The 25,731-nt window shown below is 43.3% G+C and overlaps 1 protein-coding gene across 1 annotated transcript; it reads left to right on the top strand.

Moving 5' to 3' along the window:
• The first annotated feature begins 275 nt into the window (after positions 1 to 275).
• On the top strand, positions 276 to 25,731 carry LOC103677812 (cationic amino acid transporter 3-like). The gene is given in 2 exon segments (XM_040642206.1): positions 276 to 377; positions 23,381 to 25,731. A coding segment is annotated over 1 exon segment (1,863 nt). The 5' UTR covers positions 276 to 377; positions 23,381 to 23,567; the 3' UTR covers positions 25,431 to 25,731.

Raw genomic sequence — 25,731 nt, 5'->3', positions numbered from 1 at the left:
CAAAGTCTCCAGCAAAGTCCTATTTAAGTCCTCAGTCTACCTCCTCACCCGCACAGGGCCCTGCTATCTTCCATAGCCCACCTCCAGCTTTCTTCCAGGATTCTATTTAAGTTACCTCTTTTACCCTTTCCCACCCTTCTCTTCTATCTGCCTCCCAATGGCCACAACTCCCTGGGACTCAGTGTTGCTAGGGCCACGCCTCTTGAGGGCCCCGCCTCCCAGAAGTTATCTCTTCCCAAGGGCCCCAAATCCATAAAGGCCCAGCTAAGTTTCACTCCAAGTCCTGACTCTGCTTGGCCAAGCTCCTAACCTCTCCCTAGGTTTGGCTTGCACTTTTTTCTCAGGTCTTTCTCCTCTTAGACAGGAACGGCCCATTGGTAAGTGATTTCTTATGTTTATAGAGCTGGCAAGAAAACTGAGACAGAGCCATAGAGGAAGAAGTTTGGGTGTGTAGTACTACTGGCTGTGGAAGCTCTTGGGGTTTGAACAGAGGGTATTTCTTGGAACAAGAGCTAGTCTTTGGATTGTGGGGTACAGAGCAGAGGCCTTGAAAGTTTGGGAAGAACAGGTAGGTTTGCTGCGGTCAGAGTGATGTGGAGGCCTATACTCTGTCCTGCAGACCAGAAAGATTCTCAGCTCTGCTAAAGAAAATATGAGTTAGGGGAGATTATTCCTTGCTGCTTCTCCTCAAGTGTCTTTCCCACCTGTGAGCCCTTCCCTCTTTCCTGGCCTTTCCTCTTTGACCTAGTGCAGAGCTTGCTTTCTTCATCTTTGTCTTTCCCACAGACCCCAGCACATACTATGCTTAGACATGTTTCTGGGATGAATGAAGATTCTTCCACTTGGCTCTGCTGCCTCCTTCATATTTTGCCTCATTTATCACTGGAGATTCTGAAAGTTTCTGTGTCATATACTCATAGGGAGGTCATTGGTGTGCACTTTGCAGAACAGCAGGTCCAGTTTGATAGAATGGTTCACCATCATGACAGAGGGTTTGGGGTCTCATCTTCCTTATTCAAGGAGCTAGATATCTATTTTTAAAGCTGCTGAAGGTATCTCCTTGCCTTTCTTATCTAATTTTAAAAAGTTGTGTTAGGAATTGATTACAAGCCAGGTCAGGCTGTAAGAGGACAGATTACCAAGTTTCCCTGGGGTGTGGCTGCCCAGTGATCTTTAAAATGCTGTATGAAGCCTTCTTTGAGTTCCCAGGTATATTATAAATGAGCCTGTGCTAAATAAACCTTGAATATTGATAGTTCTGTTTTTTTCCTCTCTTGGAATCTGTCAATTTTATGTACATGATAGTCATATTTATTGATCGATAAAGGCTTGGAGGAGAAACCTGGGTCTTCTAGAGGCGGTTTGCTGTTATTGCAAATCATATCTGTAACTCACTAATTTCAAAGGCCCTTGGAGTCTTAAACTGTTCCCCTCTCTCTCTCCCTTCCCCACCACCATGTATATTGTGGCAGTGCCCCAACACCAGAAGTCCAGACAACATTTATTCATGTATGAAACCTGTTTTCTTGATTATATGTGGCAAATGTTGATTTCTAGGTTGTCTTTCTCTTGCCTTCTAGCAGTTCTTGGGCAACTTCTCTTCATTATCAATTGGTATGTGTTATGTGCTTCCAGAGGGCTGATTCATTTTAACCTTAGTTTAAGCAAAATCTTGTGGAAAGACCAATTTCCTTCACCAAGTATATTCCAAATTGATAAAAATAATTTTTGGATAATATTATTTCGGTTTATCCTTGTCCCTTTTTTCTTTGATTATCACAGAAATCACAAAGTAGAGTGGGGATTAGAAAGAACTAGGAAAGAGAGATTAAGAGTGTCCTTTAGTAATGGAAGCTCTTTCTTGTAGATCATGTTGTCTGAACTGGGGTGAGGCAGATGGGTCTTGGTGGAGAAGTTGTATGGATCTGCATTTGGATAAGAGCTCAGGACTTTGAGGCATGATACAACTTTCACATGACTCAGATGATCTGGTGTTTTTCCAACAACAAAACAGAGCAAAACCAATTAACTTTCCCAGGAACCAGGTGGCAATGTGGAGCAACTACCTAGAGCTATGAGAAGACCAAGCACAATCTGGTGAGAAAGGACGGAGAGACAGAGACCTCCTCCTTACACGGGAGGTCAAAAGACACATTTAAAGATAATGAAGGACGATAAACAGAGAGATAGTTGGCCTTTCCTAAGCCACCTAGTGTGCTGTGTATTATTGAAGATGTGGGTTGGGAGGAGGTACATGAAAGAAGGAGCCGTGGGCTCTGACCACTCACAACTGCTAGTCTAAAATGGAGACAGAGTATATGATGGATGAGACCACTGGATGGATTTCTAGATTCTATGCTTACAAGGAAAGGAAGGATTTAGGGGAAAAAACAAAGCTGTTTAATAAAGATTCTTGGAAGAAGTGGGTGTGGATCTATGCTCATTTTAGACAAAGGCCATCCTACATCATAGTTGTAGTTTGGAAAATAAGGTGAACAGGCAGATGGATTTCCTTCTACTACTTTCTCCTGAGGACTTTTTTCTTTTTTTTTTTCTTTTTTAAAGAGAGAGTGAGTGCACACAGAAGCGGGAAAAGGGGGAGAGGCTGCGGGAGAGAGAGAGGATCTTAAGCAGTCTCTAGGCCCAGGGTGGGCCCTGACACAGGGCTCCAACCCATGACCCTGAAAACATGACCTGAGCCAAAACCAAGAGTTAGATGCTTAACCAACTGAGCCACACAGGCACCCATCTCCTGAGGACTTTTCTTAGGTGTTCTATGTTGATAGGATTCAGGATTGAGTAAAGGAGAGTAGAGAATTGTATGGGGAAGTATAAAAGAAATCAATTTTCACGGTTTACATCAATGTATCACATCACTTCCTAATCCTTTAATTGCACAATCTTCCTGGCTTTTCCAGCCCTCTTTCTGCTTCTTGTTGAGAAATCCTCATTCTGATTCTTTCTGGAAGCCCATCTAGTTTCTTTCTTTCTTTTTTTTTTTAATAATGATTTTTTATTATATTATGTTAGTCACCATACAGTACATCCCCGGTTTTCGATGTAAGGCTCGATGATTCATTAGTTGTGTATAACACCCAGTGCACCATGCAATATGTGCCCTCCTTACTACCCATCACCGGTCTATCCCATTCCCCCACCCCCCTCCCCTCTGTAGCCCTCAGTTTGTTTCTCATAGTCCATAGTCTCTCATGTTTCATTCCCCCTTCTGATTACCCCCCCTTTCTTTATCCCTTTCTTCTCCTACTGATCATTCTAGTTCTTATGTTCCATAGATGAGATAAATCATATGATAGTTGTCTTTCTCTGCTTGACTTATTTCACTAAGCATTATCTTCTCCAGTGCCGTCCATGTTGTAGCAAATGTTGAGAACTCATTCTTTCTGATTGCTGAGTAATATTCCATTGTATATATGGACCACAACTTCTTAATCCAGTCATCTGTTGCAGGGCATCTCGGCTCCTTCCACGATTTAGCTATTGTGGACATTGCTGCTATGAACATTGGGGTGCATATGGCCCTTCTCTTCACTACGTCTGTATCTTTGGGGTAAACACCCAGTAGTGCAATGGCTGGATCATAGGGTAGCTCAATTTTTAACTTTTTAAGGGACCTCCACACTGTTTTCCAGAGTGGCTGTACCAACTTGCATTCCCACCAACAATGTAGGAGGGATCCCCTTTCTCCACATCCTCTCCAACAATTGTTGTTTCTTGCCTTGTCTATTTTTGCCATTCTAACTGGCGTAAGGTGGTATCTCAGTGTGGTTTTGATTTGAATTTCCTTGATGGCTAATGATTTTGAACATTTTTTCATGTGTCTGTTAGCCATTTGTATGTCTTCATTGGAAAAGTGTCTGTTCATATCTTCTGCCCATTTTTTGATTTGTTTATTTGTTTCTCGTGTATTGAGTTTGAGAAGTTCTTTGTAGATCTTGGATACCAGTCCTTTATCTGTAGTGTCATTTGCAAATATATTCTCCCATTCCGTGGGCTGCCTCTTAGTTTTTCTGACTGTTTCCTTGGATGTGCAGAAACTTTTAATCTTGATGAAGTCCCATAAATTCATTTTATCTTTTGTTTCTTTTGCCTTTGGGGATGTGTCATGAAAAAGGTTGCTTTGGCCGATGTCGTAGAGGTTGCTGCCTATGTTCTCCTCTAGAATTTTGATGGATTCCTGTCTCACATCGAGGTCTTTCATCCATTTGGAGTTTATTTTTGTGTATGGTGTGAGAGAGTGGTCAAGTTTCAATCTTTTGCATGTAGCTGTCCAATTTTCCCAGCACCATTTATTGAAGAGACTGTCTTTTTCCCACCGGATGTTTTTTCCTGCTTTATCAAATATTAGTTCCCCAAAGAGCCGAGGGTCCATTTCTGGGCTCTCTATTCTGTTCCATTGGTCTATGTGTCTGTTTTTGTGCCAGTACCATGCTGTCTTTGTGATCACAGCTTTGTAGTACAGCTCGAAATCCGGCATTGTGATGCCCCCAGCTTTGTTTTTCCTTTTCAACAGTTCCTTGGAGATTCGGGGCCATTTCTGTTTCCATACAAATTTAAGGACTATTTGTTCCAGTTCTTTGAAAAATGTCCTCGGTATTTTGATCGGGATAGCATTGAAAGTGTAGATTGCTCTGGGTAGCATGGACATTTTAACTATGTTAATTCTTCCAATCCATGAGCATGGAATATCTTTCCATCTCTTTATGTCTTCATCAATGTCTATCAAGAGTGATTTATAGTTTCTAGAATATAGGTCCTTTACGTCTCTGGTTAAGTTAATTCCAAGGTAACGTATGGTTTTTGGTGCTATTGTAAATGGGATGGATTCCCTAATTTCTCTTTCTTCGGTCTCGTTATTCGTGTATAGAAATGCAACTGATTTCTGAGCATTGATTTTGTATCCCGCCACGTTACTGAATTGCTCTATGACTTCTAATAGTTTGGGAGTGGGTTCTTTTGGGTTTTCCATATAGAGTATCATGTCATCTGCAAAGAGAGACATTTTGACTTCTTCTTTGCCAATTTGAATACCTTTGATCCCTTTTTGTCGTCTGATTGCTGTTGCAAGGACTTCTAGTACTATGTTGAATAATAGTGGCGAGAATGGGCATCCTTGTCGAGTTCCTGATCTTAAGGGAAAGGCTTCCAGCTTTTCCCCATTGAGAATAATATTTGCAGTAGGCTTTTCATAGATGGCTTTTATGAGATTGAGAAATGTACCTTCTATTCCTACACTCTGAAGGGTTTTAATCAGGAAAGGATGCTGTATTTTGTCAAATGCTTTTTCGGCATCGATTGAGAGGATCATATGGTTCCTGAGTCTTTTCTTGTTGATATGATGTATCACGCTGATTGATTTGCGAATATTGAACCACGCTTGCATCCCAGGTATGAATCCCACTTGATCGTGATGGATAATCCTTTTAATGTACTGTTGGATTCTATTAGCAAGTATCTTGTTGAGGATTTTGGCGTCCATATTCATTAGGGAAATCGGTCTGTAATTCTCCTTTTTGAGGGGGTCTTTGCCTGGTTTGGGGATCAAGGTAATATTGGCCTCATAGAATGAGTTTGGTAGCTTTCCTTCTGTTTCTATTTTTTGAAATAGCTTTAGGAGAATAGGTATTATTTCTTCTTTGAATGTTTGGTAGAATTCCCCAGGAAAACCGTCCGGGCCTGGAGTTTTGTTATTTGGAAGGTTGTTTATCACTGACTCAATTTCTTCATAATTAATTGGCCTGTTTAAGGAATCAATTTCTTCCGGTTTCAATCTTGGTAGTTTATAGGTTTCCAGGAAGGATTCCATCTCTTCCAGATTGCTTAGTTTATTGGCATATAGCTGTTGATAAAAATTTCTAATAATCCTTCCAATTTCAATGGTGTTCGTCGTGACCTCTCCTTTTTCATTCATAATTTTAATAATCTGGGTCCTTTCTCTTTTCTTTTGGATAAGTCTTGCCAGTGGTCTGTCAATTTTATTGATTCTCTCAAAGAACCAGCTTCTAGTCCTGTTGATCTGCTCTACTGTACTTCTGGTTTCTGCTTGATTGATTTCAGCTCTAATTTTGGTCAACTGCTTCCTCGTGCGTGGATTAGGCCTGTCCCTCTGTTGCTGTTCCAGCTTCTTGAGGTGAGAATATAAAAACTGCATTTTAGATTTTTCTATTCTTTTGAGTGAGGCTTGGATGGCTATGTATTTCCCCCTTAGGACTGCCTTTGCAGTATCCCATAGGTTTTGGACTGTTGTATTTTCATTCTCATTGGTCTCCATAAATTGTTTAATTTGATTTTTGATTTCCTGGTTTATCGAGTCATTCCTGAGCAGGATGGTTCTTAGTCTCCAAGTGTTTGAGTTTCTTCCAAATTTTTCCTTGTGGTTGAGTTCCAATTTCAGAGCGTTGTGGTCTGAGAATATGCAGGGGATAATTTCAATCTTTTGGTATCGGTTGAGACCTGTTTTGTGTCCCAGAACATGGTCTATTCTTGAGAATGTTCCATGGGCATTAGAATAGAATGAGTATTCTTTGGTTCTGGGGTGTAGTGTTCTATATATATCTATGAGGTCCAACTCGTCGAGTATGGCATTCAAAGCCTTTGATTCTTTGCTTAGTTTTTGCCAGGGTGTTCTGTCTATTTCTGAGAGTGGAGTGTTGAGGTCCCCTACTATTAATGTATTTTTATTTATATGTCTCTTTATTCTGGTTAAGAGTTGGCTTGTGTATCTTGCTGCTCCCCTGTTGGGGGCATATATATTTATAATTGTCATATCCACTTGTTGAATACTTCCCTTAAGAATAATATAGTGCCCTTCTGCATCTCTAACTATAGTCTGTAGTTTAAAATCCAATTTATCTGATATGAGAATTGCTACCCCAGCTTTCTTTTGAGGTCCATTTGCGTGAAAGATGGTACTCCATCCCCTTACTCTCAGTCTGAATGCATCTTTGGGTTCGAAATGAGTCTCTTGTAGACAGCAAATGGATGGGTCATTTCTTTTTATCCAATCTGCAACCCTGTGGCGTTTTATGGGATGGTTCAAACCATTTACATTAAGACTGATTACTGAGAGATATGATTTTAATGTTGCCATGTTGCCAGTAAAGTCTTTGTTTGTATTGGCTGTGACTTTCTGTTCTGTATCACTCTTGGGGCCTTTTTACTTTTATAGAACCCCCCGTAATATCTCCTGTAGGGCTGGTTTCGTGGTTACAAAATTGGTTAGTGACTGGCGATTCTGAAATGTCTTTATTTCTCCATCAATTCTGAATGACAGCCTTGCTGGATAAAGGATCCTTGGCTGCATGTTTTTCTCTGAAAGAGCTTTAAATATGCTCCCCCAACCCTTTCTCTCATTCCAGGTCTGTGTAGACAGGTCTGACGTAATTCTGATGCTTTTGCCTTGGTACGTGAGAAATTTCTTTGCCCTGGCCGCTTTCAATACTGTATCCTTGCATCTAATATTTGCGAATTGCACTATGACGTGACGTGGCGTAGGTTTGTCGTGGTTGAGCTTGGGAGGGGTCCTCTCTGCCTCTTGGACACGAATGTTTGTTTCCCTTGCTAGATTAGGGAAGTTTTCAGCTACAATTTGTTCAAATATCTCTTCTAGACCTCTGTTTTTCTCCACCCCCTCGGGGATGCCGATGATTCTAACATTGGATCGTTTCATTGAGTCAGTAATCTCCCGTAACCTACATTCGTGGGCGTGGATTTTTTTAAGACCATCTTCTATTTTCATTTTTTCCTCTATTAACCCATCCTCCAATTCACTAACCCGTTCCTCTGCTTCTGCGACCCTGGCCGTCAGAGCCTCTAGTTTTGCCTGCATTTGGCTCATAGAATTTTTAATTTCTGTCAGATTCGCTCTCATTTCTGTCCTTAGGGATTCTATATTCTCAGTAACCTTTTCGTTAATAGTTTTTTCAATTCTACTCATCATTTTGACCATCGTTACTCTGAATTCCATTTCTGATAATTTGGTTACATCCATATCCATTATTTCTGTGGCAGAGGCCACAGAATCACTGTCTTTTCTTTGCTGGGGGGGGCTTCTCCTTCTTGTCATTCTGATGAAGAGAGGTTGCGGGGTTTCCAGAGCCCAAATTATTGACTGGGTCCCAGGCCGTGCCCCTTGTTTTATAGGGATCTTAGGGATGTGGGCTTCTTCTTTAAAGATTTTATTTATTTATTTATGTGGCAGCCAACCAGCGAGAGAGGGAACAGAAGCAGGGGAGTGGGAGAGGAAGAAGCAGGCTCCCAGCGGAGGAGCCCGATGAGGGACTCCTTTCCGGAACGCCGGGATCACGCCCTAAGCCGAAGGCAGGCGCTCAATGACTGCGCCACCCAGGCGCCCGGGTTGTGGGCTTCTTGATTTTTCAGCCTGCCTTCTGTGTTCTGGGGGAGGGGCCTGCCGCGCCAATACTCAGGCAACCCTGTTTGGGTAGAGTCTCCGTGTCCCCTGCGAGGGAGGATGGGGATGGGCACTCTCTGAGCCGGTATTTCCAGGCTTTTGTTCTCTGGCGGCTTTCCCTGGCGGTTTGCTGTGCCTCTTCTGAGAGTCAGAGCAGCAGCGGCCAAATTTCAGCCTCTGTCACGGAACAGAAGGATTGCGGCCCGTTCTCTACTAATGTTCTGGCCACTTTAACTCTGTTTCTGTTGGTGCTGCTCAACCCTGCAGCGTCCCGGGATGTGCGCCCCACACCCGGGCGTCCCTGCCTCTACTTCCAGGGCCGGCACGCTCTGTCCTTTGTGTGTTTCTAATGCCGCCAGCCACCGGCTGACCCCAAGGCGCTCCCAGGTTCCTGGTCTCAGGTCTATGCCCGGTGAGCAGCACCTCGATTCCGGGAGTTTCATCAGAAGCCTGGTGGCGCGCGCACCCGGTTCAGGAGTCTCAGTCTGCATTTCACTCGCGGGTGCCGACCGCAGAGCCGCCCGCCTCCCCGGCGAGGTGGCCCGCCAGCCGCACAGCTGCCCTGCGGCGCGCCTCCTCCGGGAGTTCGCCTCTCAGTCTGGATCCCGTAGAGCACACCGGATTCCCGGTGTTCCGGGAGATGTGGTGCGCGGCGTTACGGCTCACGGCTCACCGGTCTCAGTCAGCTCTCTTGCGGGTGCCCTCTGTGAGTCCGGCCCGCTCCCCCGTGCAGGTGGCTGCCGCTTCCCGGAGCCCAAACGCGGCGGCTCCCTCCCCCTTCCGTTTATCTTCCGATATCCGTGCACGGTTTACAGCTCCCCTCTTCGTACCTCAATACTCAGTGCTGGAGATGTTCATTTGTAGAGATCCAGATGCATCATCCTGCGTCTCAGGCTGATTCCGTGGTTATTTAGGCTGGTCTGGGACCTATCCAGCTCGACTCAGGGGACCGGCTGAAAAAGGGGTCCCCTACTCCTCCGCCATCTTAACTCCCCATCTAGTTTCTGACAACCTCTAGAAGCAGAAGCTCAGGCTTTTCTGATTTGTCAAGTTGATCATCTTGTTTTGGTGTTACAGAAATGTTAAGAATTTCCAAAACTAGAATCTGACTGAAACTAAACCTGTCAATGTGTTGAATCATGAAGGAGGAATGTTGCATTTCACTCTGTCTTCTCTGACATTATCCTAGAGGGACTAATAAGAGGTGCCTGTTCACAACCATCCCAGAATGATACTAGATAATATGGAGTCTATACAGCTTCTAGTGGATCTCTAGCTATCTGATTGTTTACCCAAATAATGGTGTGATTATAATAGTGTGGTGTGTGCATGTTGCCAGGGCACCAGAGATACTGTGGGAAGGAAGCAAAATAGTTTTGGTCTCCATCTATGTAGATTTTGGTCTACATTTGGCTGGATGGATTTGGTCTACATACAGTTGGTCTGGTTTACATTAGTCTGCATCAGGATGGGATTTCACTGACTTGGAATTTAGCCTCTGCTAGACTGGGATGGAATTTAAGAGGTGTAGTGCTGGGTGTGGTAACGTAGGTAGGTGAGTTGGAGGAGGAGGCTGTGTTTCCTCTTGGTCTAATGAATAGTTGAGGGTGGGGGGGCTGCCATGCCTTCAAGTTCAAGTCTTGGTTGCACCTAGTAATATTTACTTGCAGAATTGGGGTTTCTAACCTCATTGAGAAAACATGAAGCAGGTTCTACCCTGAGGAGGTTTTAGAAAGGGAGACAAAGCCTTCTTCCAAGTAACATGCAAACAGAATACTGTAAAAGTAAGATCAAGGTGGGAGGCTGCCTGGTAAGTGATCCAATTAGTGAAGTTGTTCTCCAAAGACTCCTGGGGGGGGGGGCGCCTGGGTGGCTCAGTCAGTTAAGTGCCTGCCTTCGGCTCAAGTCATGATCCCAGAGTTCTGGGATCGAGTCCCGCATTGGGCTTCTTGCTCAACAGGGATCCTGCCTCTCCTTCAAAGACTCCTGGGAAATAAGTTGGGATGTTTATTTTATCTAGAATAAGCTGAATTTGGTTACTTCAGCTTTCTTTCCCACCTCTCAGGGAAACTATCTGACCTTCCCTTCTCTTTCCCCAGGAGAGCAGATACACATTTATTACTACTGCAGTGGTTTTTCTCTACTGGCCTTTGATGCACAGACTAAGATTGAGAATTATTGCTATTAATTATTATTAATATTATATCTTAGTATTAGATCTGTATCAATATCTGTAGCATATATTTACCTGGATCTGTCTAGCTGGGCAAACTGTATTTATTATTTGAAGGTGTGATGGAGTTTGTGTTCTTGGTGGTGGGCAGGGAAGGAAGGTCTAAAAGAGGCTCTATTTATTGGATCATGGCCCAACCTGAAGATATAGCTTAAACTGATGTTTTCCTGGAAAACAGTTATACACATTGTGAAGATAGGGTAATTACACCGCTTCCATGCAGTCTTCTCGGGCTGACCCACAGTGTGCAGAAGATACCCACTAGTCTTGCCAACACTGGAAAATGGGGTCCTTACTACTCTTATCTTCCATCATCTAGGAAGACATCTGGGAATTTGACATGCCTTTGCCTTGACTGTTCCTTTCTGATTGAGGAATACCCTTCTTGGCTCATAGTTCATGTACCTTTTATTTATTTTGGCAGGTGGGCACTTGTACATGAAATGACGTTAATTCTAAGTTCCCAGAGAGGGGAATTCTCTATTCGCCATCATTGTCTTGGACAGTGTGTAACTGAGTGTATGACGATTTGGGGGTAATAATGGTGGTGTTGATAATTTAGGGGAAATAAAATGTTGCTTTTGGTTGAGTTCTTTTGCACAAAGAATCAGTGTGGTACCTGAATTTTCTAATTTAGAATTTGCCTTTGTATTCATTTATACTTAGTTGAAATCTGATCTTTCATAGATTGAATCCAGTCTTTCTCACTTAGAAACATTTTGTTGTTTCTACTTGAGGGGCCATCCAATTTCTCACTTTAGACCCAACCCAATGTACACTGAACCCATCTGTGTAGGTATCTAAAGACAGTAAGGAAAAATTGTAGCCAATAGAGATCCCCCCCCCTCAGGGAGCTTACTATATAAGGGCATTTCTTTTTTTTCTAAGAGTTTATTTGTTTATTTATGAGAGAAAGAGATAGAGCACACATGAGTGGGGGAAATGGGCAGAGGAGAGGGAGAGAGTCCCAAGCAGACCCCACGCTGAGTGCGGACCCGACAGGGGCTTAATCCCATGACCCTGAGATCACAACTCCAGTTGAAATCAAGAGTTAGATTATTGACCAACTGAGCCACCCAGGTGCCCGTATAAAGGTATTTCATGGACATTTCCTTATCCTCCTGAAACAAGTGAAATCCTATTTCACACACCATGCAATCAATTGACTATTGTACACTCCTCCCTTCTGCAGATTAGCCTTACATGTAGTTATTGCAGTTCAAGAATCATGTCATGTTGCCAAATGCCCAAGGATTAGGTAACATATTTTTCAAATAAAGTAAAGCAGTGGAAGTAATAAAATTCTGCATTGTCTGTCGGTTCCGTTGTCACACATCAAGGGGATGACACTGGAGCAAATCATAAATGTCACTTTATCTTAGCCAACTTGAGTTACTTCTTTTGTACTTTCACTTTGTTATAGTGAAAGAGACTTGGACCTCAGTTCTTGTGTCAGATCTCAGACTTTGCCAAACTAGGCTGTAAATCCTGGGGGTACTTCTTTGGCTGTGGCCAGTTAACTCTTCGTACCTCAGGCTTCAGCTGGGGAGGGAAAGGCAAGCTGAAAGCATCCTCAGGCAAAAGCTCTGCTCCTAGGCTCCACTTCATCACCTGCTACTCCTACCCTCTTTCCTAACTGGGATTTCTCCCAGTGCAGAATTCTAGGCTCTGAGTTATGGCATGGACATTAACTGGGTGGGGGGGGCAGGGGTCAAGGAGACCATACTAGAGAGATCAGATATTTCTCTATAGGTACGGCTGGAGAAGCTTGGAGAAGGAGGGTCATATTGAACAGGGCTTGGAAAGAGTGTGTTCTAGGCAGAGAGGTTCAGTCTGTTTGAGGGCTGATGTTAATGCCACAAATGTGAATATGTGGAGAAAGATTTGATCTGTTGAAGCAGGAGCCACAGGAAATGTTGATGGTAGGAATAAGTGGTAGAAGAACAGTGAAAAGAAAGAAATATAATCTTCAAAGTTTTGACTGAATAGAGAGCAGGAAACTGCAGGTTGGTTGGGAGTGTGTGTGTGTGTGTGTGTGTGTGTGTGTCTTTTTAAGACTTGAGGAAAGTGTTATTTTCCAGAAAGAAGGTAGAGAGCATTCACACTTCAGTTATCTGGTTCAATGTAGTATTCAAGAAGAATGTGATTTAGGACTTTATCCTGCTTCAAAGGCAGCACTCTCTAATGGCTGCTGGGTGAATCTGAGACCTGAGAGGATCTTCGTTTAGAGTTACCAATTTTATGGACCAGGAGGGTGGATCAGGGAGTACAGCAGGAGGCTGGCCCTGATTTTACTATTTGTAAACCCTGGAAACCTACTAGATAGTTTAGTGTGGACAAGGTGCTAAGTGTCTAAGTGATTTCATCTCAGCTGAGTTGAATTGAGGTCTACTTTGGTGATCCCCAAATATCTGCTATCAATGAGTTCAGCTGTAGTTTCTTAGATTTGCTTCAAATTTATATGCAAGTTTCCTGAATAAAGTCAGGATCTTTAGAGGTGGCTTTGTCGATCCCCTTTTTCTAAACATATTTGGCCTTTTCTTCCTTTTGAAGATAAAACAGAAAGGTAATCCTTTATCTTCTCTGTTGATCTTCCTATACTAAGAGCATGTTCAGAATACCCATTATTCCTTACCTCAAGTCCATATTCATTAATAACTTTGAAAAAATAATGAGGAGGTGCACCTTGGTGGCTCAGTTGGTTAAGTGTCTGACACTTGATCTCAGCTCAGGTCTTTTTTTTTTCTAAGATTTTATTTATTTATTTGACAGAGAGAGAGCACAAGCAGGAGGAGCAGCAGGCAGAGGGAGAAGGAGAAGCAGTCAGCTCATGTCTTGATCTCAGGGTCATAAGTTCAAGCCCCACGTTGGGGTCCATGCTAGGCATGGAGCCTACTTAAAAAAAGAATAATAATAATAATAATAAAGAGATCCAAAAATAGATGAAGAGGTCTGTACTGATACCTGATGTCCATTGGTCTTTGTGCTTATCTCCATAGGTGATTAATAAATATTAACAGTGCTTTAGGTGCTGTGAGCTCTGACCTGGTCACAGACAAGTGTCACAATGGGAAACACTAATGCTCATTTTTTTATATTCTACTGGGCTAGGTCACTGGTGGTCAACAACAACAAAGGCAGAATGATCAATCTGACATAGCTGAAGACCTATTACTAACATCACTCCGACATTTTAGCTCCGGAAAGGAGTTAATCATATTTTGGATGACTGGCGAGCTGCTCATTGGGGAATCTGCTTCTCCCTCTGCCTCTGTGCTCTCTCTTTCTCTCTCTATCTGTCAAATGAATAACTAAATTATCTTTAAAAAAGATGTTTTGTTAAACTACCCTCATTAAGCTGGCACCATCTGCCTTCCTACCATCCTTTGTCCCAGTTGGGGCTGTCCTTTGTGACAGATGTTTCCTAATAGTATGTATAGACAGCATCTGGAAGCCTTGGATGATAACTGAGGTTTGGGAAGGCCAGACCTGGAGGCATTCACATTGTCAGGGAGATTGCAACCCTCTTCCTGCCACTGGGGTCCCATTTTAGAAATGTCTGCTCCCCACCCCCATCTTCCTTTACACAGTGAGAATAAAGGTTTCGTTTCCTACTCTAGCACTCCTTAAATGCACTGAACATGGGCTAAAGTTGTAGCCAGGAATTACAATTACATGTAAAATCATATCTGAGAATTATTGGAATAGGTACAGGGATGCCTTGGAATCTTTCTTGTCATCTAAACGGATGGTCTGGAGACATTTTGGCCTTAGATTAGGTTTGGATTTTAGCAGGAAGCAGTTTAGATGGAGCTTTCAGATTTAATGATCACAGTACTTCTAGCTCTGGCCCATCAGTATCTATTAGGGAGGATGGATGACACCAGCAGAAAGTGACCTAATATGAGAACTGGTTCAAATGCACTGGAGTCTTGACTCTTTGTGGAGGTAGGGTGCTGCAGGAGAAAGAACATGGTCTTTGAAGAAGCAAAGAACCAATTTGAAATTCCAGCTTTTCTTCGTACTGGCTATAAGAGCTTGGAGGCCGTTGTCTAACCTCTCAGTCTGTAAAGTGGAATAATAATACTTTCGTCATTGGGTTGTTATGGGGTCAAATGAAATCACATCTGTGCATTACTTGCAGCTCATCAAACTCTTTCTCTTTCACCCCTCTGTCCATGTAGCCCTAAATCTTGCACATATACCTGGTACCCCTATTTGCCAGATACTATTTTTCTCTGCCTCCAGCCTCTGCACATGTCCCCCAATGCCTCTAGAGCTCAAGCTTTGGAGCTGGTGTATTAGTTTGTGGTAGTCCCACAAAGTGACAATAAAAGTATAGAGTTATTATAACCATACTAACATGAGTCAACATTGTGGTTTCTTTCCAGGTTGTTTTCTTGCTGATAACTTTGGTTGTAAATCAAAGACAAAGGAGTTCTATCTTCCTACCTACTCCTCTGATCTAAAGTTCCTGATTTGAGGCTAGATCAGTCTGGATGGGATTTGGCAAAAGTGATGGCAAGTTTGTGTATAAAGGGCATTTACGGAAGGAGAAGCCACAACATTTTCTACTGGGACATTGTTATTTTTCTCCTACCTTTTTAGTTTGACAAATATCAAACCTACAGAATGTTACAAAAATAATATAATTAATATCTATTTATCATTCACCAAGAATGAACAACTGTTAATATTTTGCCACTTTTGCCAGTGTGTGTATGTGTGTGTGTGTGTGTAAAATATGGTCCATATTCAAAGTTGACTAATTTCCTAATTTTCTTATCCTAAAATGTTTCTCCCTGGGCTCTGCATTGCATCTCATTGTCATTTTTCTTTATTTTCCTTTAAACTGCAACTGTTCCTCAGCCTGCCATTCCTGACATTGACAGTTTTAAATAGCACAGGTCAGTTGTTTTATAGAAAGTCAACTTCATGTAGAAAGTTGTTTTGTAGACTGTTTGCTTTTATTATTAGATTCAGGTTACACATTTTGGGCAGGAATATGATATAAGAACATTCTTAACATAAATGTGTGCCATGTAAACAGGGAAAAGGCCTTTTCCCCCCTCTGGTGTCTATAGCATCAAGCACTAGGACTGGCATTTAGAAGGTGTTTAGGATTTATTGGATGAACACATGGATAAATGACCTAAGACTTTCACTGCCACTTAGGTCTATTTTTCTTCTATTTGAGGATAGGAAAAAGAGCAGACTTCTATATTCTAGATCTTTTTTTTTTATTGTACATGTTTGAAGGTTAAAGGTAACCCAGGACCTCTGTAAAGAGCCCACAGAGAAGGGAAATGAGATGGGATTATGATGTGAGTCAAGTTGTGCAGTCCCTTTACCCTGGATGTGGGCGGGGATCATAGCATGTTGAGAGTGGAGGATGAATAAGGTGGCCCTCAGCTGGAAAGAAACATAGCACACAGAAAATAGGAGTACATGGCCCATTTCCTGNTCCTGCTGAGAGAAATTAGTTATTTTGGTTTCCAGATTTTACTATACTTCCCTCCTCTGACCCCCATTTGAATCCTAAGAATGCCATGGTGAAAATTGATTTCTGTCTCTCCACCTTTTCCAGTGGGGACAGCCCCATAATTCTCTCCTGTACTCTCCATCTCCCCCCTACCCCCACCACAAGTGTGTATTTCCTAACATTTACAAACAATAGTTGGGTGGCCATCCTCTCCAGATTATTATCTGTAATACTTTGATTTCTCATTTAGATGTAGAAGATTTCATCCTTGTAGCCCCGGGGGAAGTGACCTTACAAAAGTTACTTTTTGCCTCTCAGAAATGTGTTTTCAGTCTTCCCTTTGGGGTCTTCTCTCCAGCTCTGAGTATCTCAGACATTTCTGACAGTCCTTCTGGAGGCATCTGGAGCTTGAGACTGGATTCATCTATTTAACTCTGCACTTGTGAGTGCCTGATTCACATGGTTCCTGCCCCGTTCCTGAGAGCCTACCTATCCCTGTCTTTCATTCCTTAATTTCACTAGGTTCCAGGNNAAGAGGCTTTTATCTCCATGTTAGCACTTGATTATCCAAAATAACGGTGGGAAAAACCTAAAATAGTCAATGATATTAAAATGACTTTTGTTTGATTTTTAAGTGATGGAGTCCTGGAGATAATGTAGAAAGTGCACAGCTTCAGTGAAAGCAATCTGTCATCTCACTGTCCCAAGCAGGGCTGTATGGCATCTCTTCTTTGGCATCTAGAGAGGGAGGCAGATGGAAGCATACAGTTTGTTCAGCCTTCATTGCATTGTCAGAAGAACCAGACATCTATCGAGAGCCCTGCAAAACTGTCTTCGTGCCCTGCTTTCAAACTCTGGAGGAGGCCCTTCCTTAGTTTGGGAACCCAATACTTAGCTCAGAGAACATGAGAATCAGTAGGCAACATGTGAAATGATCACTTTTTCTAGGGTTTCCATCTCACCCAGAATAATGGTCAAAGTCCTCACAGTGCCTCTCAGAATCTATGTGAAGAATCTGGCTTCCTGCTTTCTCTCTGACATCATCCCCTACTGCTTCCCCCTCATTCACTGTGTCATGGCCCCACAGGCCTCATTATTATTCCTCAAAACTATCAACGTATCACTTCACAGCAATAAGGATGGCTGTTATTAAAAAAAAAATAGAGGATAATAAGTGTTAGTGAGGATGTGGAGAAATTAGGATGCTTATGCATTGCTGGTAGGAATGTAAAATAGTACAGCCACTGTGGAAAACAGTATGGTGATTTCTCAAAAAATTAAATATCCAATCACCACATGATCCAGCAATCCCACTTTTGGATATATATCCCACCGAATTGAAAGCAAGGACTCCCAAAGATATCTATAGACCCGTATTCATAACAACATTATTCATGATAGCTAACAATTCCCATGCCCATCAGTGGGTGGATGTATAAATAAGATTGGGATTATACGTACAAAGGAGTATTATGCAGCCTTAAAGAGGAAGGACATTCTGACACATACTACAACATGTATGAACTTTGAAGACATTGTGCTAAGTGAAATATGCCAATCACGAAAGGACAATATTGCATAATTCCACTTATATGAGCTAACTAGAGTAGTAAAATCCAGAGACAGGAAATAGAATGGTGGTTGGCAGAGGCTGGGGAGGGAATAATGAGCAGTTACTGTTTAATGGGTACAGAGTTTCAGCTGAGGAAGATGAACAAGTTCTGGAGATGGATGGTGGTGAGGGTTTTGCACAAGAGTGTGAAGAAAAGGCTGTCTTGAACCACCCATTTAAAAATCACAACACCCCCTCTGAGAACATCCTAACCTTTTCTCGCTTTCCTTTTCTCTGCAGCACTAGTTGCAAATCCAGCACAATATATATTCATATTACTTACTTGTTTTTTGTTTGCTTCCTACTGCAGGAATGTAAGCAACTTGAGTGGAAGGATTTTTGTGTTTTTCTCTGCTTTATCCACAATGCTGAATAAATAGGGCCAGTATATTTGTTGAATGAATAAACGAATGACCGTGATTGGACACAGACTTTAAGAGAAGGCACAAACAGAAAGAGAAAATGGGAAGATTCCATTTTTCATTTGCTTTTAACTAATTTTTTTTCTACTGTTATATATGATACTCAGCCGCAGTGTTCATGGTGGCTTCTGCTCTGTTTACCTTTTCACATGTATTCTGACTCTTTCCACTTTGGACGTATTGGTGTACACATCCACCATACCTACTATAATTTAAAATTCTCACCCTGAACTCAAAGCCCGTACTCTTGTATTCCTGACTACCCCTTACCAGAGTCCAGGGCTGCAGACTTAGAAGCCCAGAAACTCTGGGGAATCCCAGTTATCAAAAAATCTTCATTCTAGTTTGTTTGGAAGCCACTGGTTTGATTGGCGCTGGAGTTTTCATTGTCTGGAAATTTTAAGGAGGAAGAGAAAATTTATACACTTTGGAATCAGGAAGGAGCTATGCTTGGATACAAAGGGATTGCTATAATCTTTGCAGATGTTGCATTTACAGTCTACCTCTCTGAAACTTTGAGAGCTTGAAAATAATTATTGAACAGCCTGGTTAGCCTTTCTCTCAAGTCTTTATCAAACTTCTAGCAAAGCAACTGGTATACAAACTATCTTTGAAGCTATGCAGGAGGAGCCACAAGGCCAACTTCCTGATTGGCAGGAGTGTTAACTTCCTACCATGGAAACCAGTGGAACTTACTGCCTTGGAAAAATGTTTTGAAAAGGAAAGGTCCAGAGTGAGGGCATTAAGTACCCTTTCTCAGAGACAGAGGAAGGAGCACAATGACTTCCAGGACAAAGGAGAGTGGATGCGGCTGGCTGGGATAGCAAGACAGAGGGAAATTTAGTGGGTGAATTGTTGGATTTGACAGTTTTTCTTGGAATCTCAGAATGGAACTCTTGTTTTGGAATTTGGAGGGAGCTCAGAGACTGTGAGAAACACAGGGAGAAGGGTGGAGGGGAGGGGGTGCCAGGGGCATTATGGAATTCATACAAGCTGCCTTCATGTTCCCTGGCCCCTCCCTGCATTTCTTTAAGCACATCCCCTGAGCAAGCACCTCCTTTGGGAGAGGCTGTTTCCTGATTAAACTGAGATTCGCAGGATGTGTGAGTGGCTCAGTCAATTAAGTGTCTGCCTTTGGCTTGGGTCATGATCCCAGGATCCTGGGATTGAGTCCTGCATCAGGCTCCTTGCTCAGTAGGGAGCCTGCCTCTCCGTCTGCCTACAGCTCCCCCTGCTTGTGCACACGTGCCTGCGTTCTCTCTCTCTCTGACAAATAAGTAAATGAAATCTTTAAAAAAAATAATAAATAAACTGAGATTCACAGACCCAGGGCCCTCCCTAGGAAATGTCCTCAAGATATGCTCTTGAAATAGATGATGGTCCATGTTCCAGTCTCCTGTTTCATTTGGGTCTTTCCTTTTTTCAAAAAATATCCTACTTTAAGAATCTCAAAATATCATAGTCAATCAATACATCTACATATTTATTTCCTCTGTCCTAAATGCCTCTAATCATTGCTTGCTGCAATTATGAACAGATCTTTGTCCTGGGTGGTGAGAGTTGGGGTGGGAGTGTGGAAATCAGAAGGAGGATATATGTGGATCCTGGCCCTGCCCTCTGGAAGCTTTTAGACTATAAAGGAATTTAAGTGACATACCCAAGACACCACCAGACAGAAAGGGAAAATTAGTTTCAGGTGAACATCAGGATGGGTTGTAAGGACTGATGGGAAGGGGAGGAAGGTTGGAGATGGGGATCAGTCAGGATAGCTTAGGAAAGGCTTCCTAGACATAGAGGGGGGAAGGTTGTAGAATAGGGTTGAGAAGATCTAGAGCACCAGGACTGGACAGAAGGAGTGAGGAGGGCATCCCTGGCAGGGCAGGTACTTATCTAGGGCAAAGGCTCCTCCCAGGAAGGGTAAGTCAGGACGTGAAGAGCTGAGTTAAGAAGAAGGTGATGGGCCTGAGGGGTGGGGGAGAATAAGGGGGCACTGACAGCTGGGTCAGAGGGTCTGGACTGAATAGAAACCATTGGAATAATCACAGATTATTTTATAGAGAAAGGGCATTTCTGAGCATGGTGTTTGAGGACCATGTTTCTCTGTGTTGTTATGAGCTGGATTTGTGGTAGAGTCTTTCAGGATTCCCAATCATGGGTTTGCTTTATCTTCTGAGAGTTTGCTTGTCCATTTGTTTGTTCTGCCTCCTTCTGTTGGAGTCATAAAATATGATTATTTAATTCCCAGATGTTATGTTCTTTAGGTTGCTTCTGTGGTATCTTCTTACTTTGTCTGTAGGCCGACTTTCACTCACTTTTAGTAGAAGTGGGAAGAGCAGCACAAGGACCACTCTGCACAACACAGTTGAGGGAAACAGAAATTATCAAGTATTACCCCTCTCTGACCCTGCCATTCAGATGGTCCTCCTCTGGGATTCCTGCTCAGGGTCCATGATGGACTTCAGAAGGGTGTATGACATTTTTTTTGAGGTGACCAACCTCAGAGGGGTCTGTGATTCAACAAATGTGAAGAACCACTGTTGTGTCTTTTTTGAGAGATAGGTGGCTGGGGATGGTTCCCAGATAGAGAAATGTGGTACAAGCATCCTTAGTGCCAACTACAGAAGCCTCCCAAGTTAGTTGAAGGAACTGAGGAGAAAGAGGAACTGGGAAAAAGGAAATGGGTTCAGAGGGAACTAGTAGGAGAGGTGCCCCATATTCTCTTGTTCTTCACCCTCTTTCTAGCAGGTATTCCTTCTTTGTATTCTCCATATACTGACCATTACAGGATTCCAGTTCCCCTTCATGTTAAGCCTATTGAAAGCCTGTCATTTATCAGGCTCTGTACCAGGTCTTTTCACAACATTATCTCCTGCCATTCCTGTGTTGAAGCTGCAGTGCACAGAGTGGAGTCAGTTCCTCCCTCAGTCATGGCATGTTTGCACCATCACTTCCTGTCAAGCCCCTTTACAATGCATTTTATTTTCCCCTTTCATCCTTATCTCTATTCTCATTTCTCTTCCTCACTGGAGGCATTTACTTTAGTGTATTTAACAAATGCTCTTCCAGCCCATGCTCTACATGTGTGTTTAGATACATCCATCCACTGAAATTTAGATACAGTAGGATCAATGGCACATGGGGAAAACCAGGTGCTAGGCGAGCATATAGGAAGGGCAGCATAAGGGTCAAGGGAGGCTTCCTGGGGAAGCAACTGCTGAGCTGGGAACTGAAAGAGAAGTGGGGGTTAGCTAAGTGAAGGGGCCAAGAGGGCATTAGAGGCAAGGGAACAGGGTGAGTGTTGAATTTTGCAGCTGGAGCAGGAACTGGGCAGAAGATGAGGCTGGAGGAATAAGCACAGGTCAGATTTTGAAGGAAGAAAGGACTATGAAGGAAGGCCTCTGGGGAATCACTGAAGGATTTGAAGCCTGGTGGTAGGTGGGGGACACCTCAATCACATTTATAGTGTAGAAAGATTCCATGTTTAAGAATTGACCCTCCTTCTCTATTTCGTGAGCTTGTTGGTAAATCATAACATTGGAACTGGTGGGTGGCAAATAAGGAGTCAGGACGAATTTGTAAACAGAAGGTCTAGCCCATACCCAGGGGTTCCTTTTGAACATCTATGGAGTAGACTTCTCAATTTTCACTTGATCTTTTTGTCTTTAAAACTTCTTTTTTTAAAGATTTTATTTATTTATTTGACAGAGATAGACAGCCAGCGAGAGAGGGAACACAAGCAGGGGGAGTGGGAGAGGAAGAAGCAGGCTCCCAGCAGAGGAGCCTGATGTGGGGCTCGATCCCAGAATGCCGGGATCACGCCCTGAGCTGAAGGCAGACGCTTAACAACTGAGCCACCCAGGCGCCCGTCTTTAAAACTCCTGACAACACTTCTAAAAATTCTTTCAAAATGAAAGCCCGAGTAGGGAGGAGAGTGGGGGCTCCATGACTTTGCTTTCTCTGATCTCCACTACTCATTCCAGGGCATTGCTGTGAATTGTTCATCAAAAGCATTGCTCCCCTTGAGGAGGGGGCCATTTGAATAGTAGCAGTGGAGGAGGGGGAAGGAGGAACTACATGTAGTGTTCCTTCATTAAGAAAACACATTCAGACCATGGTTGGAGTGAGTTAAATATAACTCATTGTGAAAAATTCATAGGGAGTTACAAGTAAGTGTTTTACTACAAGCTCACAGAACAAGGCAGATTCTCCAGGCCTCTGGCATCTGACATCACAGATGGAGCAGGGTGTGTAGAGAGCACAGTGTGGCCAGTGAGGAGACTGTCTGCTGAAGTGAGCTCACCTTCTCTCCTGGAACCCAGAGAGGAGGATACAGAAGGAATTGTTTTTGAGCCACTGAGTTAGGTGACTTATTTCTTTTCTCTCTACCCATAATACATTCATAACCATGGACATAAAAACTGTAGTGCATTTTGCCTGGTTGCTTTGGGTGAGGTGTATTGAATGTCATAATTCACAAAACCACCTTCTTGGCTCCTCTCCCTTCTCAGTCCTGGACCCTGGGTTGGCTGCTGCCCCCATTTCTCCAGTGTTTCCTTCCCAGACAGCCTGGTCCTCTCCTTCTTGCAGGTGGTTATGAAGGTCCTGCCCCTTTCTCCCTCCTCCTCTCTGTTTACAGTGTCCTTGTAGGCCTAGGTGGGTAAAGGGAAGGGGTGGACTGTACATTCTTGGCCATCAATACAGCTGAATGGATGATGCAGAATGAGGAGAAAGTGAGCTAAACTACCATCTGACCTTAGCTGACTTTAGGGCTAAGAGTTGTAAGACCGAGGATCAATATTTGTATTTTAAATTCAGGTAATATTTAAAAGATGATTATTGCAAGGAGGCCTTCTAGTCCATGAATTAATGTGTCATAACTCACACAGAAACACCACGCAAACATCCCACATGAGAATTAAAGCACAATACATTCATGCCCTGTTGTGTTTTACAGCCTAATTAGTTTGTGAAGCTTCATGACTTAGATGAGCTCAAATGGGATTATGTCATGTAGTGGGTAAAAAAGAATGTCGAGAGATATTTAGCCCTTTTTCTGGGAGGAAAGCAGGGTTGATTTTTCTATGATGTCTTTTGGTGTCAGTTTCTATGATATTTGTGATATTTCCACATGTGACATGGGACTTTTGAGTTTTGGTTCATTGGTTGAATACCATTGTTCAGTAAACATTTCTTATTTATTTAGGCATTATGGAAAGATAACACATACCAGATGAAATATGTTGCAGTAGTGTTGAAGCCTGAGCAAAGGAACTCAGCGGCCCCAACCCAGCTCGGCCTAACTCAGCCTCACTGAACCCAATCTGAGACTCCAGGCAACCTGGGCTTGATACAGTTCTCTAATTCTAGAATCATCTTCAATTCCAGCTACAATGCTGCATCAGGCACTTCGCAGATTTGGTCAAAAAATGGTACACAGACGTCTGCTGGAGCCCCTGGTACATGAGACTGTCTCTGAAAGAAGCCTGAGCACTCTGGATTTAGTGGCCTTGGGTGTGGGCCGCACAGTGGGTATAGGTGTGTACATCCTGGCTGGTGAGGTGGCCGGCAATCAAGCAGGACCATCCATTGTGATCTGCTTTTTGGTGGCCGGCCTATCTTCTGTGTTGTCTGGGCTGTGCTATGCAGAGATTAGTACCCGGATTCCCCATTCCGGCTCTTCATATCTCTACACCTATGTCACTATGGGTGAACTCTGGGCTTTCATCACTGGCTAGAACCTCATCCTCTCCCTTGTTGCTGGTGTAGCCAATGTGACCTGGGCCTGGACCTTGGCTTTTACCAATCTGCTTGGGAACCAGATCTCTCAGACCCTGCGTAAGAGCATCTTACTGCACATTCCTGAAGTCCTTGCAGATTATCTAGGCTTCTTTATTGTGGGACTGGTGTTGTTGCTCATGGAGTTGCAGACTCTGAGCAATAGTCAGTTTTTTGTGGTGACCAAAGTGGTCACATTGGTGAAACTTTTGGTTCTCAGTTTTGTCATCATCTTTGGCTTCATGAAGGGGGACTTACACAACTAGAAGCTCGCAGAAGAGGACTACATACAGGCTGGACTCAATGACACCTCTGGCTTGGGCCCTCTGGGCTCTGGAGGATTTTTGCCTTTTGGTTTTGAGGGGATTTTCCATGGTGCAGCTACCTGTTCCTATGCACTCATTGGTTTCCACAATATTCTTACCAGAGTTGAGGAAGCCAAGAATCCCCAGCGTTCCATCCCCATGGGCATTGTGGTTTCACTGCTCATCTGCTTTTTGGTGTATTTCGGTGTCTCTGCAGCACTTACACTCATGGTGCCTTACTACCGGCTTCGACCTGGGAGCACCTTGCCTGAGGCATTTCTCCATATTGACTGGGCTCCTGCCTACTATATTGTAGCTTTTGGATTCCTCTGTAGTCTTTCTGCCAGCTTCTTGGGCTTTATGTTCCCCATACGTCAGTTGATATACATGATGGCACAGGATGGCCTCCTGTTCCCTGTCCTTACCAGGATCCACACTGGCACATATGCCTCCATTGTGGCCACTGTGATCTTTGGCATTATTGCGCCAATCTTGGCATTTTTCTTTGGACTCATTAATCTTGTGAACTTCAGGTCAATTGGCTTCCTGCTAGCTTACTCTCTGGTGGCTTTTTGTGTTCTCGTCCTGAGGTATCAGCCTGAGATGCAGAATGGGGGAGATGAAGCACAGGTGCAGGAGGAGAATGGGGGAGATGAAGTGCAGGTGCAGGAGGAGAATGGGGAAAATGAAGCACGGGTGCAGGAGGAGAACAGACCTGCAGCAGAGAAGCTGACTCTACAGGGACTATTTTTTCCAAGCAGCCCCACCCCCACTCCACTCTCTGGCTGGGTTGTCTATGTTTGTTCCTCACTGCTTGCTCTGCTGCTGACTCTCCTCTGCCTGGTGCTAGCCCAGTGGCCAAGTCTGCTTTCTGGAGACCCAGCGCCAATCACAGTGGTTGTGCTGCTCCTGGTACTCATCACTGGGCTCACTGGGGTCATCTGGAGACAGCCACAGAGCTCCACTCCCCTTTCCTTTAAGGTCCCTGCTCTGCCTCTCCTCCCACTCCTAAGCATCCTTATGAATATTTGCCTTTTGATGCAGATGACAGCTGACAGCTGGGCCCAATTTGGTATCTGGATGCTGATTGGGTTTGCTCTCTACTTCAGCTATGGGATCCAGCATATCATGCAGGAGTTTAGAACGACCAACTCCACTTCAGTTAGGGCCTAAACTGTAGACCTTGAACTCAGCAGCGCCAGTAAACATTTGGTTTAACATTATCATACCTGAATGCGGTCTGTTCTCCTTACACAATAATCTGGAGTACTCCTGAGCATGTGGAAACTAGGCCTTCATGAGATGTTGGTAGGGGAACACTTTATTGTGGAGTGAATGATGCATGTTTGCTCTTTCTCCTTTTTTTTTTTTTTAACTATCTACTTTTCAGTTGTGTCTGTAGCTGCTTTACTAGCTTTAAAAAGAATTATTATTAAAAGAAACTAGAAAAAGTGTATTTGATTTCTTTAGGTAA

This window comes from Ursus maritimus, unplaced genomic scaffold, assembly GCF_017311325.1.
Source record: "Ursus maritimus isolate PB19 unplaced genomic scaffold, ASM1731132v1 scaffold_26, whole genome shotgun sequence".
NCBI classification, from domain to species: domain Eukaryota; kingdom Metazoa; phylum Chordata; class Mammalia; order Carnivora; family Ursidae; genus Ursus; species Ursus maritimus.
The sequence above is the reverse complement of the archived record's forward strand: the minus strand, read 5'-3'. Positions and strand labels throughout refer to the sequence as shown.